Genomic DNA, 17,820 nt, shown 5'->3' on the forward strand with positions numbered 1-17,820 from the left:
TACCAAACGACATCATATTATAGTATAATCCACTGTGTAATGCAATACAGTATAAACATTCAATTAATGTACTTCTCATCCATTGTTCTCTCAGCACCTTGATTTATGACCCAACCCCGAGCCCCCTCTGTGCCCGCAGATGGTGCGGTCCAGGAAGCGCACGCACATCAGCTGACAAATGGTATCTCCCGCCTCTCGCCTCCCCTCCATCCTCTCCCCGGATGGTCCGCGCCGCTGAAGCCGGGCAGCCTGAGCGCTGACACGGGAGCAGGTTGCCCGCTGCCTCGCTTCCCTTCCTTCGTGGCGGATGTGTCGAGGACGGAACCTCCAGTGAGACGTTTGTCGCGTCACGATAGCACAAAGGAAAATTCTTATTAATTATAGTTAGTGTTATTATTTATTTCACCCAGCTTGGACGGGGAGCTCTCGGCGTCCCCTCGACCATGGCTTCCAACTTCAACGACATAGTGAAGCAGGGATACGTGAGGATACGGAGTAAGAAACTGGGGGTAAGTACTCTTGCACTTGCTAAGTACCCGACGGGAGGAAGTGTGGGGGTGTGGAAGGTGTGGGAGATGTGTTTTTACATCAGGGGCATCTGGAATAAAAATGAGGACTGGAGGACTTTTAGAGCCACATTTCTCAAAGTTGAAATGACAGTCGAGTATCACTGTCAATATGTCTACAATTGTTGTTATTAGCATTAATTAAGTTCATTCAACACATTTATATTTAGCTACAGTATTTGGCACAATACTCAAAGACGTATTATTACTGTTCACCATTTATTTAGCTGAGCTGGAGCCTACCCCAGCTGACTTTAGATGAAAAGCAGGGTACACCATTCACAATCAAGAGTCTCCAGTTAGCTTAACATGCATGTTTTTGGGATGTGGAGGAGGAGAAAGATGAGGAGAAAACACACGCAGGAACGTGAAGAGCAAGCAAACTCCACGCAGATGTTTCCACACTGTGAGAGTGATGTGCTTATTAATATACAGTAACAATTTTTCTTATTGCACTTGTTGTAGTTGTCGTGTTGTGACTGTGCTGTATCACCCAGGGATAATAATATTTTGGTTAACATATTTTCCAGACTATAAATTTTTTTGTAAATTTATACTGACAAGAACAAAGGAGTGAACATTGCCATCGACAACTGCAAGATGGCGCTCTAGACTTGGACGATGGAGAATTCACTGGATTCAATGATGTGGAATGAGATCGGGAGCTCGCTGAACTTGCTTACCGGTAACTTTATAGTTTGACTTGCTGGTTTGTTATGGTAATTTAGCATAATCAGCCTCCCAGGTATGTTCTTTATGTTATTGTGTAGCTGAATAACTGGAAATGTGTTACGTTAATGTACTGGGCACTTATTTTATCCCGTTTTGCGCTGTTGTGCATGCTTTTCCAGATGAAATGTCTTGAACTTTGTGGCATCAAATTGATTCCAGACCTGACCGTGAAAAGTCAATTCCTGCTAAGTAGAATTCCTTATTAATAAATTGAATATTTACATAGTCAGACCACAAAAAACTCGTCTACAACCTTCAAAATATGTTTAACATTGAAGGAGACCTCTAGAGATGAAATAGCACCCCTATAGTCACCTTTACACTCATATTACCTAATATAGCAGTCATTTAAGACATATGTAAGACTTGTACTGGTGTGCATTCCTGTAAATGTGTTCCGGTGATAGGGGAGCTGAGGACAGGAAGTGATGTCATGGGGTTCAGATTTTAGTTCCAGCTAAGGATAACTGTGCCTGTTATGGAATAATTCAAACCTGCAATAAAAGCCTGTTGTTGCGGCTGGCGCTTGTTCGTCTCGCCCAATTTTACAGTAACATTACTGACACCTAGTGACCAGTGTCGAATACTACATAATGTTAGTAGATGAAGTGTTATATATATATCATATTTCCGTCTAATATGTCTTATTTTCTCTTACTATGGCTACTAATAGGGGTGTAAAGGTGACTATAGGGGTGTTATGTCATGTCTAGAGGGCTCTAATAAAATGTTCAAAGTGATAACCCATTAGGCTTCTCTTATTTTTGATCTTATTTAGTAAAATAACCAAAATATGAGAACCGCCTGACAGTGTTATTGCTAGATGTTAGATATTGTTCGATTCTATATTGCGGATTGAATACCTGGCTGACAGCGTCAATCAACTTATCTCCTCCTCCATTGCAGCAAATGTATTTCCCTGCACTGTGTTCAGTGATAGACTCAATATTTTAAGTCCGATCACGTCCCTTTTTGCACCACGGGCTACAGGTCTCATTAGCGAGGTCTAAGGTTCTAATTATTAGCCCGGGGTGGACAACATCATTATCAGCATAAAACTCTCTCTGTATTAGAAAAGCATCACGGGGAGCTGAATGGATGTGATGGAGACAAATGGCTTGACGACGAGCCGCAGAGTTATTCAATTATAACGGCCGTATTGTCGGTCATGCAGCCATCTGCTTTTGCTCATACTTGCAGCTCATTATGATAACAAAGACGCACACCTCCCCTCTGTTGAGGTGTGATGATGGCGGCTTCATGGCTCCTCTACTGCTCTTTTTCATGACCCTCTCTCCGCCGTTTAGGAGCAGACGGCGTCGGTTGTTATTGCCGCGTATAAAGTTTTAGGGGGATTGACTTCTCGCACGCGCGATGAGCCGGGTACATTTCCAGGGAGCAAGCGAGGACGCGGGCGGCATGGAGGCGTGGAGGTGTCTTTTTTCCCCGCTTTGCATCCTGTCCTGCTTCCCGATCGCCCACGCTCTTGGCCGTGTGGCGTGTTAGCATGCTGGGACGGCCTCAGAGGACCCACAAGCATTTATCTCCCTCAACGCTTATTAGGCCTTGTTATTCCAGTTAGCTCCTGCAGTCTAAATCAGGTAGGAAAAACAACAACATGACACAATCTACCAGTGTGAGTGTGTGCGTGTGTGTGTTTGTGTGTGTGTAAACTGACAACCGTACACATCTGGGCTGAAGGGAATCATTTCCATATCTGGCAAAGATCCAGCATAAACCCAAACACCACATTTAATTTGATATTGTGCTCTAATGACTCAACAGCTCAGTGACGACTGAAGAGACCCGAGGCCCTGCTAGCGTGAAATGTTGTACGCAGTCAGAAAAGAGGCAAGAATTTGAAGAAATTTCAGAATTGATAATAAACAAAACTTAAGTCCACATTCAATATGAGTTTTAAGTGGCAGAAAAATAATAAGTACCCTATTTTCCAGATTAGAAGTCGCCTTTTTGTTATAGTTTGGCTGGTCCTGCGACTTCCCATCAGGTACAGTACAGCAACCCCTTCTTGATTGCAGTTAATTGGTTCCAGACCCAACTGTGAAGAGGAATTCCTTTGAGAATCAAAAACCTGTTTATGACCTTCTAAATGTCTTTTTTAACATTACATAACATTACTTCTCAACAGCAAATAATACCGCTTAATGATCAAGTTTTTCCCCAGAAATAAATAAATCTAATTAATTCATGATTGCTGCTTCATGGTAGAATATGATCCAAACATATTGAAATACAAGTGATATGTAGTATTCTGGTCACTGGGCGGCAGTAATGACACAAAACATTGAGACATGTCCGATGTGATAAAAGCTCTCCTCCTGTTTTGTGTGGAAGTGGTACATTTTTGGCTTCTTAAGTTTAGAAGAAATACATTTGCGGCTAACTGGTTGACTTGCTAGCGGCCGCCTCGAGTCACTGCAGCTTGTGTCATGTAAACAATGAATAATAGGAGTGTAAAAATGACGATTATTTCATGTCCTCGGTGCTCAAATAAAGTCAAACAGGTTTTCTACGCTCAAAGTATTTATTAACTTTGACTCCCATATTGCGGAAATTCATTTATTGCTGTTGGATCTCGAACCAATTAACCACGATAAACGAGGGACGGCTGTAGTCTCCACTTGTACTCGCCAATTTAGTAGATATAGTCTGAGAAAATACGTAATTTAAGACATGAATAAGACTTGTGCTTGTGTGGACAGGAATAGGTGGATTATGGCCACATGTAGTAGTAATATGATTATTATTGTTATGGTATGATTGTGTCACATTCGAACTGCAAAGTGGCGAAGGACGACTGTACAGTATATTATGCATATTAATGTTTCAAAAAACGACATAGGCGATAAAAAAAACAACCCAAATACATACATATGCTGTGTTTTTAGAATTTCTACATAGCTTGCAAGTATAAAATCGCCAAATATATGTGTCATAAATAATACAAATCCAATAAAAACAAGCGGAGACCGTTTGAGAACCCCTTGGGTTAGTTAACCATAGCTTGCGTCATTGTATCTTTTCCACCTTCTTACTGTATTGAAGCAACACAGCAATTCCTCGCAGGTTATTTCAGATTCTGCCCCCCCCCTCCTCCTTTTTGCATTTTAGCCTGCTCGTTCCATTTGCCGCCTGACAATTCACAAGATCTCTATAAATACCTCATGGCCTTTTGTCCCCTTTCCTAAAGAACAAAAAGACGCCATGGAGGCATTTTTACATCTATTTCTTCAACTGACAGCAAAAGGATAACAAAAGCTGCTGGGAATATTTTTTTTAGGTAAATAAATAACAAATATTCCAAGCCAGGATTGGAGTGAATTAAGTTTACCAGCCAAAAAGGTTGCAAGTGTTTCCTTTCTAAAGGTCTCTTAAATATCATGTATCATGTCGGTTGACCTTCTGGTGCTCCCACCTTGCTCTCTCGTGTAATTCTGGGCTATTCCAAATGTTTTAAACATTTTTTTTTTTTTTAAATCAGAAAGGACCCTAGAGGAGTCATTAAGACCAATGCAGACGCATCAGCATCATTGATCATTTGCATATTATACTTCCAGATCGCGGCATCATATTTGTGCCCAAGAAAGTTCTCAGCGTGTGTTAGGTAAAATGATGAGCGGACGTCATCGTTGCCACCGCCATGATGGGTTAATTAATCATGCTAAATGTTTAATGAGCTTTGCTGTGCTATGTGCATAAAAATGCACTTAATTCTTAATCAGACCTGCTGCTGTGATTGCGACGCTTATTTTAATTAAAGCAACTTCGTGGAACTTTTTTCAGCGGCTTTGGATGATTGTGATTGGGCATTTCTGTTCCGCATCCGGACACCTGTTTTGTTTCAGCTTGGTGGATCTTCTACACTCGCTAGTTAACGCTTTCCGTCCATAATTTGTAATGTAAATTAGAATTACTGCCTCCGAGGAGTTAAAAAAAAAAAGACAGATGTTTTTCATGTTGTGCATTTTTACATTTTGCACAGACTCTTAATGAGGGATGAAAATGACTCGAGCTTGTTAATTGGACAGATTGAAAGCATGTTTCTGTCACCGTCTGGTGTCAATATCACCTTCTTTCCACGCTGAATAATGTAACAAGTTAACTCACCCACCGCATTAGGCACACCTACGCTGTTTAATGAGATCCAAATACGACATCTACCATTGCCAATTTGCCTTCGTAAAATACTCGGCTGGATTGGTTGTGTTCAAAACGTGAGCAAAAAACATTGTGAGCAAAATAAATACGCTTAGAAGTCTTAATGAACTTCCTTTTTAAGTCACCATGGAGATTTTAAATGCTTTTAGATGGAGGGGGGTCACAAGCAAGGTTAGATATCGTTGACATATTATTCCGATACTCGTGCCAAATCGCTACTAAAACAAGTAAAACATGCCAAAAACAATGCCTCTTGCTTTTTACAGAGTTTTATGACATGCAGTATGAAAAAAAATCTTGTAATTATCACAGCAAAAGCCAGCAGCAACACAAAGAATGTGCAAAAAAACCAAACGAATACACCACGTTTGGTGGATAATGAGGAAGCGTTGCGTTGCTGTTGTGACAGCGACGCAGAAACTGTTAATATTGAGCACTGCTGTTAATGTATAAATAGAATATTGTTGTCGTTAGAGCACAGAAAACATGTTACTACCTTGAAAATATAGATTTTTAACATTATTGAAGCCCTCTAGACATGAAATAGCATCCCTATAGTCTCCTTTAGACTTGTATTACCTATTAAAGTAGATATAATAACAGAAAATAAGACATATAATATAGGCACACATTTTTACTTGTTGTTTTTTACTTCCGGTATTTTTCTGGTGGTTATCGTCTTATCAATGTAACATTACTGACACCTAGTGACCAATGTAGAATACTACATATCATCACAGCGTCTTTGAATGCATCTTCTGAATGGCTTATATTTGTATTTTAGTTCATTTCACCATTTTTATGCTTGAATATTTTGAATTTAGGTTAAAAAAATATGTAAAATGTGCTTAAAAATACATATTTTTGGACTAATAGCCGTAGTCAACAACAAAACGGTGGTGATTAGAGTTGCCGCTGTATGTTTACTTTGGGCTTGCTGCCATTACAAGATATTTTCTTGTAAATATTCCCTTTCATGCAGCCAAAATATTAAAAACAGCTCTATAAGTATGATGTGATGCAGTCGTACTAAAACAGGAAGCCATCTTCAGTGCAGCGAAAAAGTTGATTTTGCTGAAAAGACCAAGCCACGCCAACACTTTTGGCTGAACTCGCCGATTCTCCATCACTGGCTCGTTTCCAAGCGTGGCCAAGTGTGAAGGTCGAGGCCACAAGGTCGGAGCGGTATTCTGCATTGTGATCAAAACGGCCAAAGAGGACGCTTTTGCACAGTTCCCTGAATGGCGTCGATTGCCTTTACAACTTCTTTGTCTATCTTTGGGTGTAGGAGACAATGGCGCAGTGTTCTCGAATGCAGCGCCTGTCTCGCATATGCTGCCTCTTCCTCACCTCTCTCCTCCCCCCCTTCTCTCACCTCACCCCCCACCCCAGGTGTCTCACCCGCCCGTACACCCCACTTTTCACTGCCTCTCATCTCTGCTATTTTATCTGCCCTCCTCTTTTCTTCCCCTTTATCTCGCTCCTCACCTTTCTGTCCTTCACTGCTTTACAGACAGCACAAAAGCATCCTATTCATCACCCCGCACCACACCTTCCATAACCCTAACAGGCTATTCCCCCGATACTCTGCAAAGCCACACACACACACACACACACACTTATATACAGGCAATTTGGCACAGCTCAACAGTGAAGAATTGGCACACACATGCATCCAGCAAACAAGAAAACAACCTGCTGCTAGAGGACAGAGTATGGATTCTCAATTAATCTTAATCGCCTGCTTTTGCACCGTGCAGTTTTCCTTTGCAACATATCTTGCCCACAAGATACAAAAACAAGTAAATGGGACCCCACGCGGAGCGAAAACATTCAATCTGGCACTGACACAGCAGAACTCTCGGTGCAAAACAAGCGATTGCTATCAGCGCCGCAGAATCGCTGACGCTGATGACCTTTGAGGCATTAGACTTTCAGTCCAGGTACTTGTTTGCCGGGTTTAGCATCACCGCGCTAAACTGAAAAGGTCGGCTGCTGAATAGACACCCGCAGATTTGTCCAACAAATGTGAACAAAATTGGTCACTTTGAAACTGTAATAATTTCCATCCATCCATTTTCTATACTCTATTATATACAGTATACAATATACTGTATTGCATACAGTATACATTTACAGGATATTTCATTCATTCATTTTCTACCGCTTTTTCCTCACGAGGGTCGCGGGGGGTGCTGGAGCCTATCCCAGCTGTCTTCGGGCATAAGGCGGGGTACACCCTGGACTGGTCGCCAGCCAATCACAGGGCACATATAGACAAACAACCATTCACACTCACATTCATACCTATGGACAATTTGGAGTGGCCAATTAACCTAGCATGTTTTTGGAATGTGGGAGGAAACCGGAGTACCCGGAGAAAACCCACGCATGCACGGGGAGAACATGCAAACTCCACACAGAGATGCCCGAGGGTGGAATTGAACCCTGGTCTCCTAGCTGTGAGGTCTGTGCGCTAACCCCTAGACCACCGTGCCGCTACTGGATATTTATTTTACACAATTATATATTGTATATATGTATAAAATAATTAAAATAGAGCAAAAAACGTAAATCCCCGATATCATAAACTGAGGAATTTAACCAACATTTTCAGCAACGGCGCCTCTGCAGGTTGCATCCCAGTATTGCACTCCACACTCAACTCCCAAGACTCCATTAACCCGCAATCCACTTCAGATGAAGTCTCCCCTTCTTCTTTGCGTGGTCCAACTGCTTCCATGCTGCACATTTCATTCATGGTTGTTGCCCTTGCATTGTTATAGAGCATCGAGCACAGCTAAGTACGCGCCGCCGATACGCAAATCACTGTAAAATTAAATCCAAATGAGCGGCGACCCACTCGAATGGAAGATAATATACTGCAAATGTGGTGTTAGCGGCGGGAGTGAAGCGAAGGCACAAAGTTGTTGGTTATTGCGGTCGTTGCTGAGCTGTTATGAGACCGCATTGGTCAGACCAGAAAAGCCATTAAAAATGCATTACACCCTGCCCACAGTTACGAGAAGTGGAAATACAATCACAGTTGGACTGTGGATGTAAACAAATGATCGGTAAAAAGCAATAAGCAGGGCTGTACATCAGGACGCATATAAAAGGGGATCATTTGCAAATATATATGTATATATTACAGTAGTATTTATAATAATGTTTGCGCTCCGGCCAAAACTAACGATTATTTTCTTAGTCTTAGTTTTTGCGATGAATTGGTTTGGCCCGAGACGGTCCAATCAACAAACCAAATGAACCAAACACAAACAGATTAAAACATAATAATAATAATAATAGGTCTGCTTTCAAAGTTTTAACAATTAATCAATATATTGATTGTTAACATAGCTTATTATATATGAGTTGTAGGCAAATCACACTTCAGCTTCGACCTTGGAAAACAGTGATTGACATTTTTGCCTCTTTTCTGGGGATCAGCACAGATTTCCTAAATTTTGGGAGAATGCCGATCGGCGGATCCTCACATATGAAACCAAGCAGGTCTTGGTTTTTTGATCGGCCAGGAAATTGTAATCCATGGACCCCTATTTGTGGACAAAACCATTAACTTTTTGTATTTGGTTCATACTGATTCGGTCAAACCGTTGACTCCATTAATCGAAACAATTTTCAGATTAATCAGATTAAGGAATTCACGATTAGTTGCAGCCCTATGGATGACTAAATAAATCAAAGGACATTTACACATTTAAATTTAAAAACGATTAATCTAATTCCAAAATAGTTGTTGATTAATTGTATAATTGATTAATCATAGATTTTGCCACATTGTTATCGTTTTCTGAAACTGACTCTCGAAACAATTGAGAAAATAAATAGGAAAGCTAGCAAGCAACACTGAAAACTGATATCTTAAAGAGCTTCCATGTTGTCAAATAGACTATGACTTATCATGTGGCATTTGGTAGACACTGATAAAAATATTAGCTTTGCAAAAAAAAAAAATCCGCACATTTGTTGAGTTATTCATTGTTTAAGCCCTTCCCTGACCTCTCCCCCTGTTGCTCCAGTTAGAATCCCGGTCTGCAGTTGCTCCTCTGCATTAGCGGCTATCAGCTCTTTTATCAGCCCTTTGTGGCGCTGGGCTATTTTGGACTAACAAGTGGGCATTTGTGCTCAGTGAACTGTGGCTCCGACATGGACAGCACATATTGTAAGGGTGTATGTACTTTCTCCTTTGTTGGAGCTCCAGCGCCCACCAAAAACAAAGGGCGGAGAAATGGAGAATAATGTTCCTATTGTCCGAGATGGCACAGCCGTTTAAGATACCGCGTGCTCACTGTTAACAATGACAGGCCGTCCGGATTTGTACGCGTCAGGGAATTTTTCACCACAGGAACTGTACTTGTCTGTGGCGCACTGAAAAGACGGAGTCAGCAGACTTCCAGCAGTTGGGACTTCACTTTGGAAAACAAGGACAAATGAGACTCGTATTACGAAATCTGTGTACGTCTGTTTGAAATATTCCTACGGATCCTCAGTACTTTTACCCGCTCTCCATCTTTTTGAGTGCTGAACTGAACAAAATTGCCTGATTTGCATAGAATTTGATTTGTGCCTCATAGATCCGTGTAGTTTACTTTCACTTGTGTTTTGATAAATGCTTCCGGCATGAATTTGCAGATATGCCGTGTGGTCATTTTGTGTCTTTTCATCAGCATCCTTTACTAAAAAGCTTTAAGGGCCCTGATGGATGGCGTTTCTAACAGGGCATGGCGAACAACGGTCCAAAAGCTGTTTTTCTCCGTGACTGATGTACCTCTATTATACACGCTCTTAAGTAAATCTCTGTCGGGTCCTCACTTAAGCATTCAACCCAATGAGTCTTGTTGTCCCTAAAAACATACAATAAAAGCTCTTTGGAGCTAGTGATGGCTGCATCTTTAAAATCTTGTCACAGGTCTTGTTTTTAGGGTCATTCCTCGGTATTTGGGCACATTTTTTTTTGCCCAACGTTTTTCTCCCCAAATTCTGATCTTCTGGCAGGTAATTGTGAAATACCGATATACAGTAAACCTCGGATATATCGGATTCAATTGTTCCCACTGGTTTTGTCCGATATAAGCGAAATCCGTTATATGCGTATACCGGAAAATGTCCGTTTTACGCATATATCGGATTTATATCCGGTATATGCGGAAATCGGATTTTATCCGTTATAAAAAGGCACTTCCCTGACTATGTTTCCAATGTACCTGGACGCGCAGGCAACGCTGCAAACGCTGCAAATGACGTCGTATAGCGGCCTGTCACGATTCGGCGAATCGGAGCGCCACGATGCGGCCATCCGATATATGCGAGGGAAATTTAATGGAAATGCATTGGAACGGGACTGGAGATTTTGTCCGAAATAGACGAAATCCGTTATAAAAAATCCAATATGTGCAATGAATTTTTATTGGAAATGCATTACAGAAAAATTGGTTCTTTTTTATCTGTCCGTTGTGAGCGAATTTCCGATATATCCGAGTCCGATATATCCGAGGTTTGCTGTAGCATACATACTGTAAACTTTGAAGGATGTGGGGAGCCACTTTGATGTAGGTCAGTATATTGCGCTATAAGCTATATAGGCTTTACATTATAGGTGACAAAGGAAATGAGTGTGATGGCTAATAACATATCTCATTAGAAAGAACAAGCTGCTGCCGGAAAAAGACTCCTGGGCCCCACTTTGGACACCCCGTGGTTCATTGTGTCTTTTTAAGAAGTAATAATATGAAGCGGGTGATGATTGAAGTGCAGCGTTAATAAGCGATTTCATCTGATGCATTCATCTTTTTCTGTTTATGAAGGTGCAGTGTTCAAAAATAGGTGCACCGCACCTTGACATCGGAGCCATTTGGGGGTGGGGGCAGCGGGTACTGTACTGAGATCGGCAGCTCCGATATACACTCCTTTAGGCATACTATGTACAGTGTGGGTAATTGGACCTTACATCGTGGGGAGGGATAAGTCCATAAGAGCAGATTGTCCCGTACAGGGCGGAGCAAACAGTTCACGGTCATCTCTAATAGTTTTCCAAATTACCAAACAGGATTCCGCTTTCAGTCTGAGACACTTTTTCGTCTGTCATGCTTCTTGCGTCCCTCTGGCGCCAAAGTCGTGCATACATTTAAAAAGTTTCATAACAAATATACATCTCACATTGCTAAGTTATTGCAGCTGGTGACTAGCGACTAGATGGTGAAAATAGTGCTGCCCTTTGCAGATTTGAGTCAGGTATTCCCCTTGGGAGTTAGCAGCGGCTAAAAACAGAAGCTAAAAGGAGAATGAGGGCCTTAGATTTGCCTAGAAACTGGACCGAGAAAGAAGGCTTATGGCATGGCTGTTTAAATCACTGCCCAGAGCCTGACAGAGTTATCAATTAGCTACGATTTTAATGAACAGTGGACCGAGAGTGGAACCCTGAGGGACTCCATGTAAAAAGAAAGAATGTTCTCCAAAGAATTGACCACTAAGATATGCTGATTTCATTGCGGTGTAAATGATACCTGAAATTGGATGTTTGTAAAATACCGGTGAAACGTTTAATCTTATACCACATTTGATCTCCTCAGTCAAGAAAGTGACAGCATTTCATTTTGATTATATCGGCTTCCTGTATTTGATATCAGACTCACAAGCTCAATAACGTTAACTCACAGTTTAATGCGTGATGAATAATGTAAGCCGAGCCATTACAATAAGTGTGTTTTAGTTCCGATGCACATATTTCACCTCCCACGCAACGCCGCGGTCTTACACTTCTCTTTCATACTGACTGCATCGCACCGCTGAGCGCGCACGCTGGAGACACACCTATAAAACACCAGGCTGAGAGGAATCTATCATAGCTCCATTAACACTTCCGCTTCATCCTCCTTTCTTGGCCTTCCTTCCCTCATTAATCACCGCGCCAGCCCCCGAGGCTGCACTTTTGTGTGTCTGTGCAGGCGTTGCCTTTACGTGTAGTATGTTAGTATGTGTGATGCGGATGTGCGGGTCAATTTCCAATTTGGTGTGACATGAAATACTGGATTTAGACACCTTTGATTTGGAAAACAAACCCTAGAAATAATGCAAACAGAACCACTTACCATTTTACCACTTTACCATTTACAAATTTCCCCACTGAGGGACGAATAAAGGCATATCTTAATCTTAATCTTAATCTTATGTATACTTACGTGATTGTAAAAGTAGGTTTTACTGTAATTATGTGCCTGACAGCAACTATGGTGAGTTCAAGGACCACCATATATTTGTAATTAGCATTGAAAACCTGTGTATGACCCTTTAAATCAGGTTTTTAACAGTATTGGAGCCCCCATAGTCACCTTATTTCCACCTATAGTAGACATAATAATAGAAAATAAGACCTATAAAGCATAAATAAGACCACTTACCATTTATGTATACTTACGTGATTGTAAAAGTAGGTTTTACTGCAATTATGTAGCAGACAGCAACTATGGTGAGTTCAAGGACCACCATATATTTGGAATTAGCGTCGAAAACCTGTGTACGACCTTTTAAATCAGGTTTTTAACAATATTGGAGCCCCCATAGTCACCTTATTTCCACCTATAGTAGACATAATAATAGAAAATAAGACCTATAAAGCATAAATAAGACCACTTACCATTTATGTATACTTACGTGATTGTAAAAGTAGGTTTTACTGTAATTATGTGCCTGACAGCAACTATGGTGAGTTCAAGGACCACCATATATTTGTAATTAGCATCGAAAACCTGTGTATGACCTTTTAAATTAGGTTTTTAACAATATTGGTGCTCCCATAGTCACCTTATGTCCACCTATAGTAGACATAATAATAGAAAATAAGACCTATAAAGCATAAATAAGACCACTTACCATTTATGTATACTTACGTGATTGTAAAAGTAGGTTTTACTGTAATTACGTGCCTGACAGCAACTATGGTGAGTTCAAGGACCACCACATATTTGGAATTAGCGTCGAAAACCTGTGTACGACCTTTTAAATTAGGTTTTTAACAATATTGGAGCCCCCATAGTAACCTAATTTCCACCTATAGTAGACATAATAATAGAAAATAAGACCTATAAAGCATAAATAAGACCACTTACCATTTATGTATACTTACGTGATTGTAAAAGTAGGTTTTACTGTAATTATGTGCCTGACAGCAACTATGGTGAGTTCAAGGACCACCATATATTTGTAATTAGCATTGAAAACCTGTGTATGACCTTTTAAATTAGGTTTTTAACAATATTGGAGCCCCCATAGTCACCTTATGTCCACCTATAGTAGACATAATAATAGAAAATAAGACCTATAAAGCATAAATAAGACCACTTACCATTTATGTATACTTACGTGATTGTAAAAGTAGGTTTTACTGTAATTATGTACCAGACAGCAACTATGGTGAGTTCAAGGACCACCATATATTTGTAATTAGCATCGAAAACCTGTGTATGACCTTTTAAATTAGGTTTTTAACAATATTGGTGCTCCCATAGTCACCTTATGTCCACCTATAGTAGACATAATAAGAGAAAATAAGACCTATAAAGCATAAATAAGATAATATAAATGACCAGTATTGAATACTACGACATCTGAATGTCTTATTTTAGTTCATTTATCCCTTTTTCTGCCCAGGCAAACACATGTGTACAATATGCTTCAGTATGCATATTTCTGACTAATAATAGCCTTTTTCTTTTTTCACCGAACAGCGGTGGTTTATTAATACATTTTTTAAAAACCGTGACAGAGTGCAAAGTGGCTCGGGATTACTGTAGTGTAGCTGTTACCTTTCATCAACCTGCTTGCCAAGCATATTCATTCACACCTAAACATAGCCTCAGTTTGCCTGCGTCGCTTTGGTTTTAATCCATTTCCATGCTAAACACCGACATCTGTGGAAAATAAAGAAATTGCTTTAAAATACTCATCATGTGGTTTATTCTTACGTGGCGCTAATTGTCAGGCTGCGTATTATAAACGTGTCGGAAAAGCCTTGACCTTGGAGTGGCGTCTGCGTGGGAAGTCGGCAGCCAGTGAATGTCACCTGTCCACGTGGGAGCTCTGTTTCTGTTTGTTTGGAGATTAGTTTGCGCCAAGCCTCCCCTCCTCCCGCTTTCATTCTCATGGGGGTGCTTTTAATAGTAAGGAGGTGACAGTTTATCTGTCTACCCGGAGTTTGGTAGGCGCCCGGCTCGACACACTTGTCTTGGAGCCCGGTGTTCCGTGCAAAGCCGCCTGCTGGTTTTCTTCATACGGCGTCATTGTAAGGAGCAGAAAATGACCTCAAGTGTTGCCACAGCCGAGGCTACTGCTTTTTCATATCTTTCTACAAGGATGGCTGTTCAGTGAGGGAATTTTGAGCAAGGTCTTGCCAGGGGAAATGGAGCACACAATAGTAGCGTCGGCAGTGGTGCTGTGAGCGGATCATTCAAAGGTCATGAAGGAGGAAAAAAAAAATGGCTCATGAGAGTCATAAACAATTGAAAGCAGAAGGTCATTGGGAAAAGTTTGTGGGCGAGGGAGAAAAGGTCATATTATGCTTATTCACCAGTTGATAGTTTAGAATCATTTTCAGAGTCTGCGATGATAGTTCGCTTTAAAAAAAAGCTAACAAGGACAATGATATCACCATAAAATAGAATGAGATGTCATTGTAGCGTCCACGCTTTGATTTAACCCGTTTGCTGAAAATGTGACATTTACCGTTTATGAATTAAAGCCATCCATCCATCTTCTTCCACTTATCTGAGGTCAGGTTGCGGAGGCAGAAGCCCGGACTTTCCTTCCCCTTGCTACTTCATCCAGCTTGTGATTGACTGGCATATTAGTCGTCCGAAAATATGCCTATTTAAGCACATTTGTACATATTTGTTTAATTAAGCATTTAGACGTAACAATATGACGTATTCAACACTTGTCCACTAGGTGTCAGTAATTGTAATTGTACAATGTAATGTTGAGTGAGACACACAAGCACCAGACTTGTTCAGGCTTTTTATTGCAGAGGCACAGTAACCCGTAACATGGGCTACTGTTGTGGCCGTAACCCGATGCAAGATAAAAACCAAACGAAACTAACTCTGGCTCTCTTAATGTCACTTCCTGTCTACCCCCCCACCCAGATTCCCTAGCTACGAAATACATTTAAAGTAACATTTACGTCTTTTGCGTCTTATTTTCTCTTATATTCCTTATATTCCGACCTAATATATGTGTAAATGTGACTATAGGGGTGTTATTCCATGTGTAGAGGGCTCTAATAATGTGAAAAACAGGTTTTCTGTGCTAATATTAAATTCTGCAGCCAATTAACCGCGATAAACAAGCATTTACTGTATTGATGAAGAGAAGCGTTGTAGTTGATTTTTTTTTAGAGCGTGTCCGAGTTCGTGTGGACATGGCCTCAGACTGCAAACCCGTTGAGAAGTTGATTTTCTCGGACTAATAACCAGAAAGAAACGAACGGGCTAACTTTTCCCCCCTTTGCAATGAATACAGGCATCCAAAATCTATTACCCAGTCATAATTACTGCAGCAAAGTGCGGCCTATTTAATAGGGTGAACTTTTGATCCCTCGCAGATTGCAGCGGTCGCCTCGTCATCAGATTAGGACACGGCACATTCAACAAAGGGGTGTCCAGAGTTCATTGCCCACTCACACACCTCTTGCCTCCCCTCCTTATCTTCCCTGTGGTTCGCTCTCATTTCAGAGAAGTATCTGTTGGCTGAAGTGATAATTGCATTCCTCAACGATTTCATGCTGGGACACACTAACACAGCCCGCTTACCGCAAAGGAAGTCTTTTCCGAGGCAAAAACAATATGACAAACTCTATCGGGCACCGTTCTTTGACATGAAAGCGTTCCGCCGCAGTTTGTTCCTTCGTGCGCGCACGTTTACTCGCCGGCGTCATCTTTGATTTGCACACTGAGTCAACTTAGTTCCGGCGAGCGCCAGTTGTGAGCCCGTGCACGCGGCTTTCCCGGGCTACGTGTATCAGGGCAGAAGCCCAAACATTAGCGAGCGAGTGCCTTTTTAGAATTAATCCTCGAGGAAGGAACGACTGCGCCAGTGCACGAGGATTACTGCTTTTAAGGTCTCCGGTTTAATTCAAATAACAAGCGCACAAAGTGTCCTGAAAAACACTCCCCACGTTTCACAATGTCCCGCTACATATTTAAATGGGGCTTCGTAGACTTTATTTATATGATAATCAAGTGGTCATCGTATGGTAATTAGGCTGGTTAAATAGTGGCGTTGCATCACGGTTGCAGGAGAGGCTTCCTTTCATCCTTTTTTCATATCCCCCTCAACAGAGACTGCTTTTGGGGGGGGGGGGCAGCAGGGTTTCGGGTGTACAGTGGAGCCTTGATCCTTTAAACAACTCAAAATTCAACATCACAGTTTAAGACTCGTAAAAAAAATAAGAATCCAGAAACAAAAACAAGCAAAGTCTGTGTTTTTTTTTTTAGCATTTACTTTTTTTCCCAGGGAACAAAAAGAACTTGCTGAAAGTGGTACTCAAATTTAAGGCTCGCCACATGTTTCCCTGTTTTTATAAAGTGGATTTAGGGGAATTAAGGGAATAAAACAACAGTGGACTATGAAGTGAAGCCTTAGGGACTCCATATGTGGGCTCATTCTTGATTTAATGGTATCAATGCTTCCAAGTCTTGACCACTCCATGCAGTATCCGGATTTCATCTAACGACAGACATGTTCACATGTGGGCATTTTTCATACAAAAAAATAACATTTTGCAGGTTTAGAGTTCACTTCCCAAAAAAATCCTCAAGCCGCGAAAGTGATTGGTCAACTTGAGGAACATTGGAATCAACATTTCCCATAAAAATGATTACTGTTAAAGCAACCATTAGTTCCGTGTCTCTTTAATCACTGTCGTTTGCTCACGGCAAAGTAAGCTAACAAGCTAAAGTGTCACAGAGTTTAAGTCACGTGACACAAATTAAACCCAGAACATTTTGATACATCTTATTTGCTGTGGTTATGGCTACCATATTGGGAAACATGAGTGAAAATGTGACTGTAGGGGTGTTATGTCATGACTTGAGGGCTCTAATAATGTTAAAAACTACATTTAGAAGGTCATAAACAGGTTTTCTATGCTCTAACTATTAAGGTATCCCATTTATAAATAATTTATCAATAATATTTTTTTATTAGTGGCTCTAAAAGACTTTTATAGGAGAAACTCTTGTGACCGAGGATGAGTAAATGTGGTATTGTTGCTTTTTCTTACAAGGTATTATATATTTTATCGGTTTAATACGCCGAGTTTGTCAAC

At 40.9% G+C, this 17,820-nt stretch overlaps 1 protein-coding gene across 2 annotated transcripts in view; it reads left to right on the plus strand.

Annotated features, from left to right (window-relative positions):
• Window positions 1-221: 221 nt before the first annotated feature.
• dok6 (docking protein 6) overlaps window positions 222-17,820 on the plus strand; it is a 42,975-nt gene continuing 25,376 nt past the window's right edge. The window contains exons 1-2 of one of the 2 annotated variants that reach the window (XM_058059412.1): window positions 222-330; window positions 411-509. In XM_058059412.1, the coding sequence (XP_057915395.1) occupies window positions 444-509 (66 nt within the window). In that variant the 5' untranslated portion in view covers window positions 222-330; window positions 411-443. Of the gene's footprint in view, window positions 510-17,820 lie in introns of both variants that reach the window. The other variant, XM_058059413.1, reaches the window with a different exon arrangement.

Source organism: Doryrhamphus excisus, chromosome 21 (genome assembly GCF_030265055.1).
Source record: "Doryrhamphus excisus isolate RoL2022-K1 chromosome 21, RoL_Dexc_1.0, whole genome shotgun sequence".
Lineage (NCBI taxonomy): Eukaryota > Metazoa > Chordata > Actinopteri > Syngnathiformes > Syngnathidae > Doryrhamphus > Doryrhamphus excisus.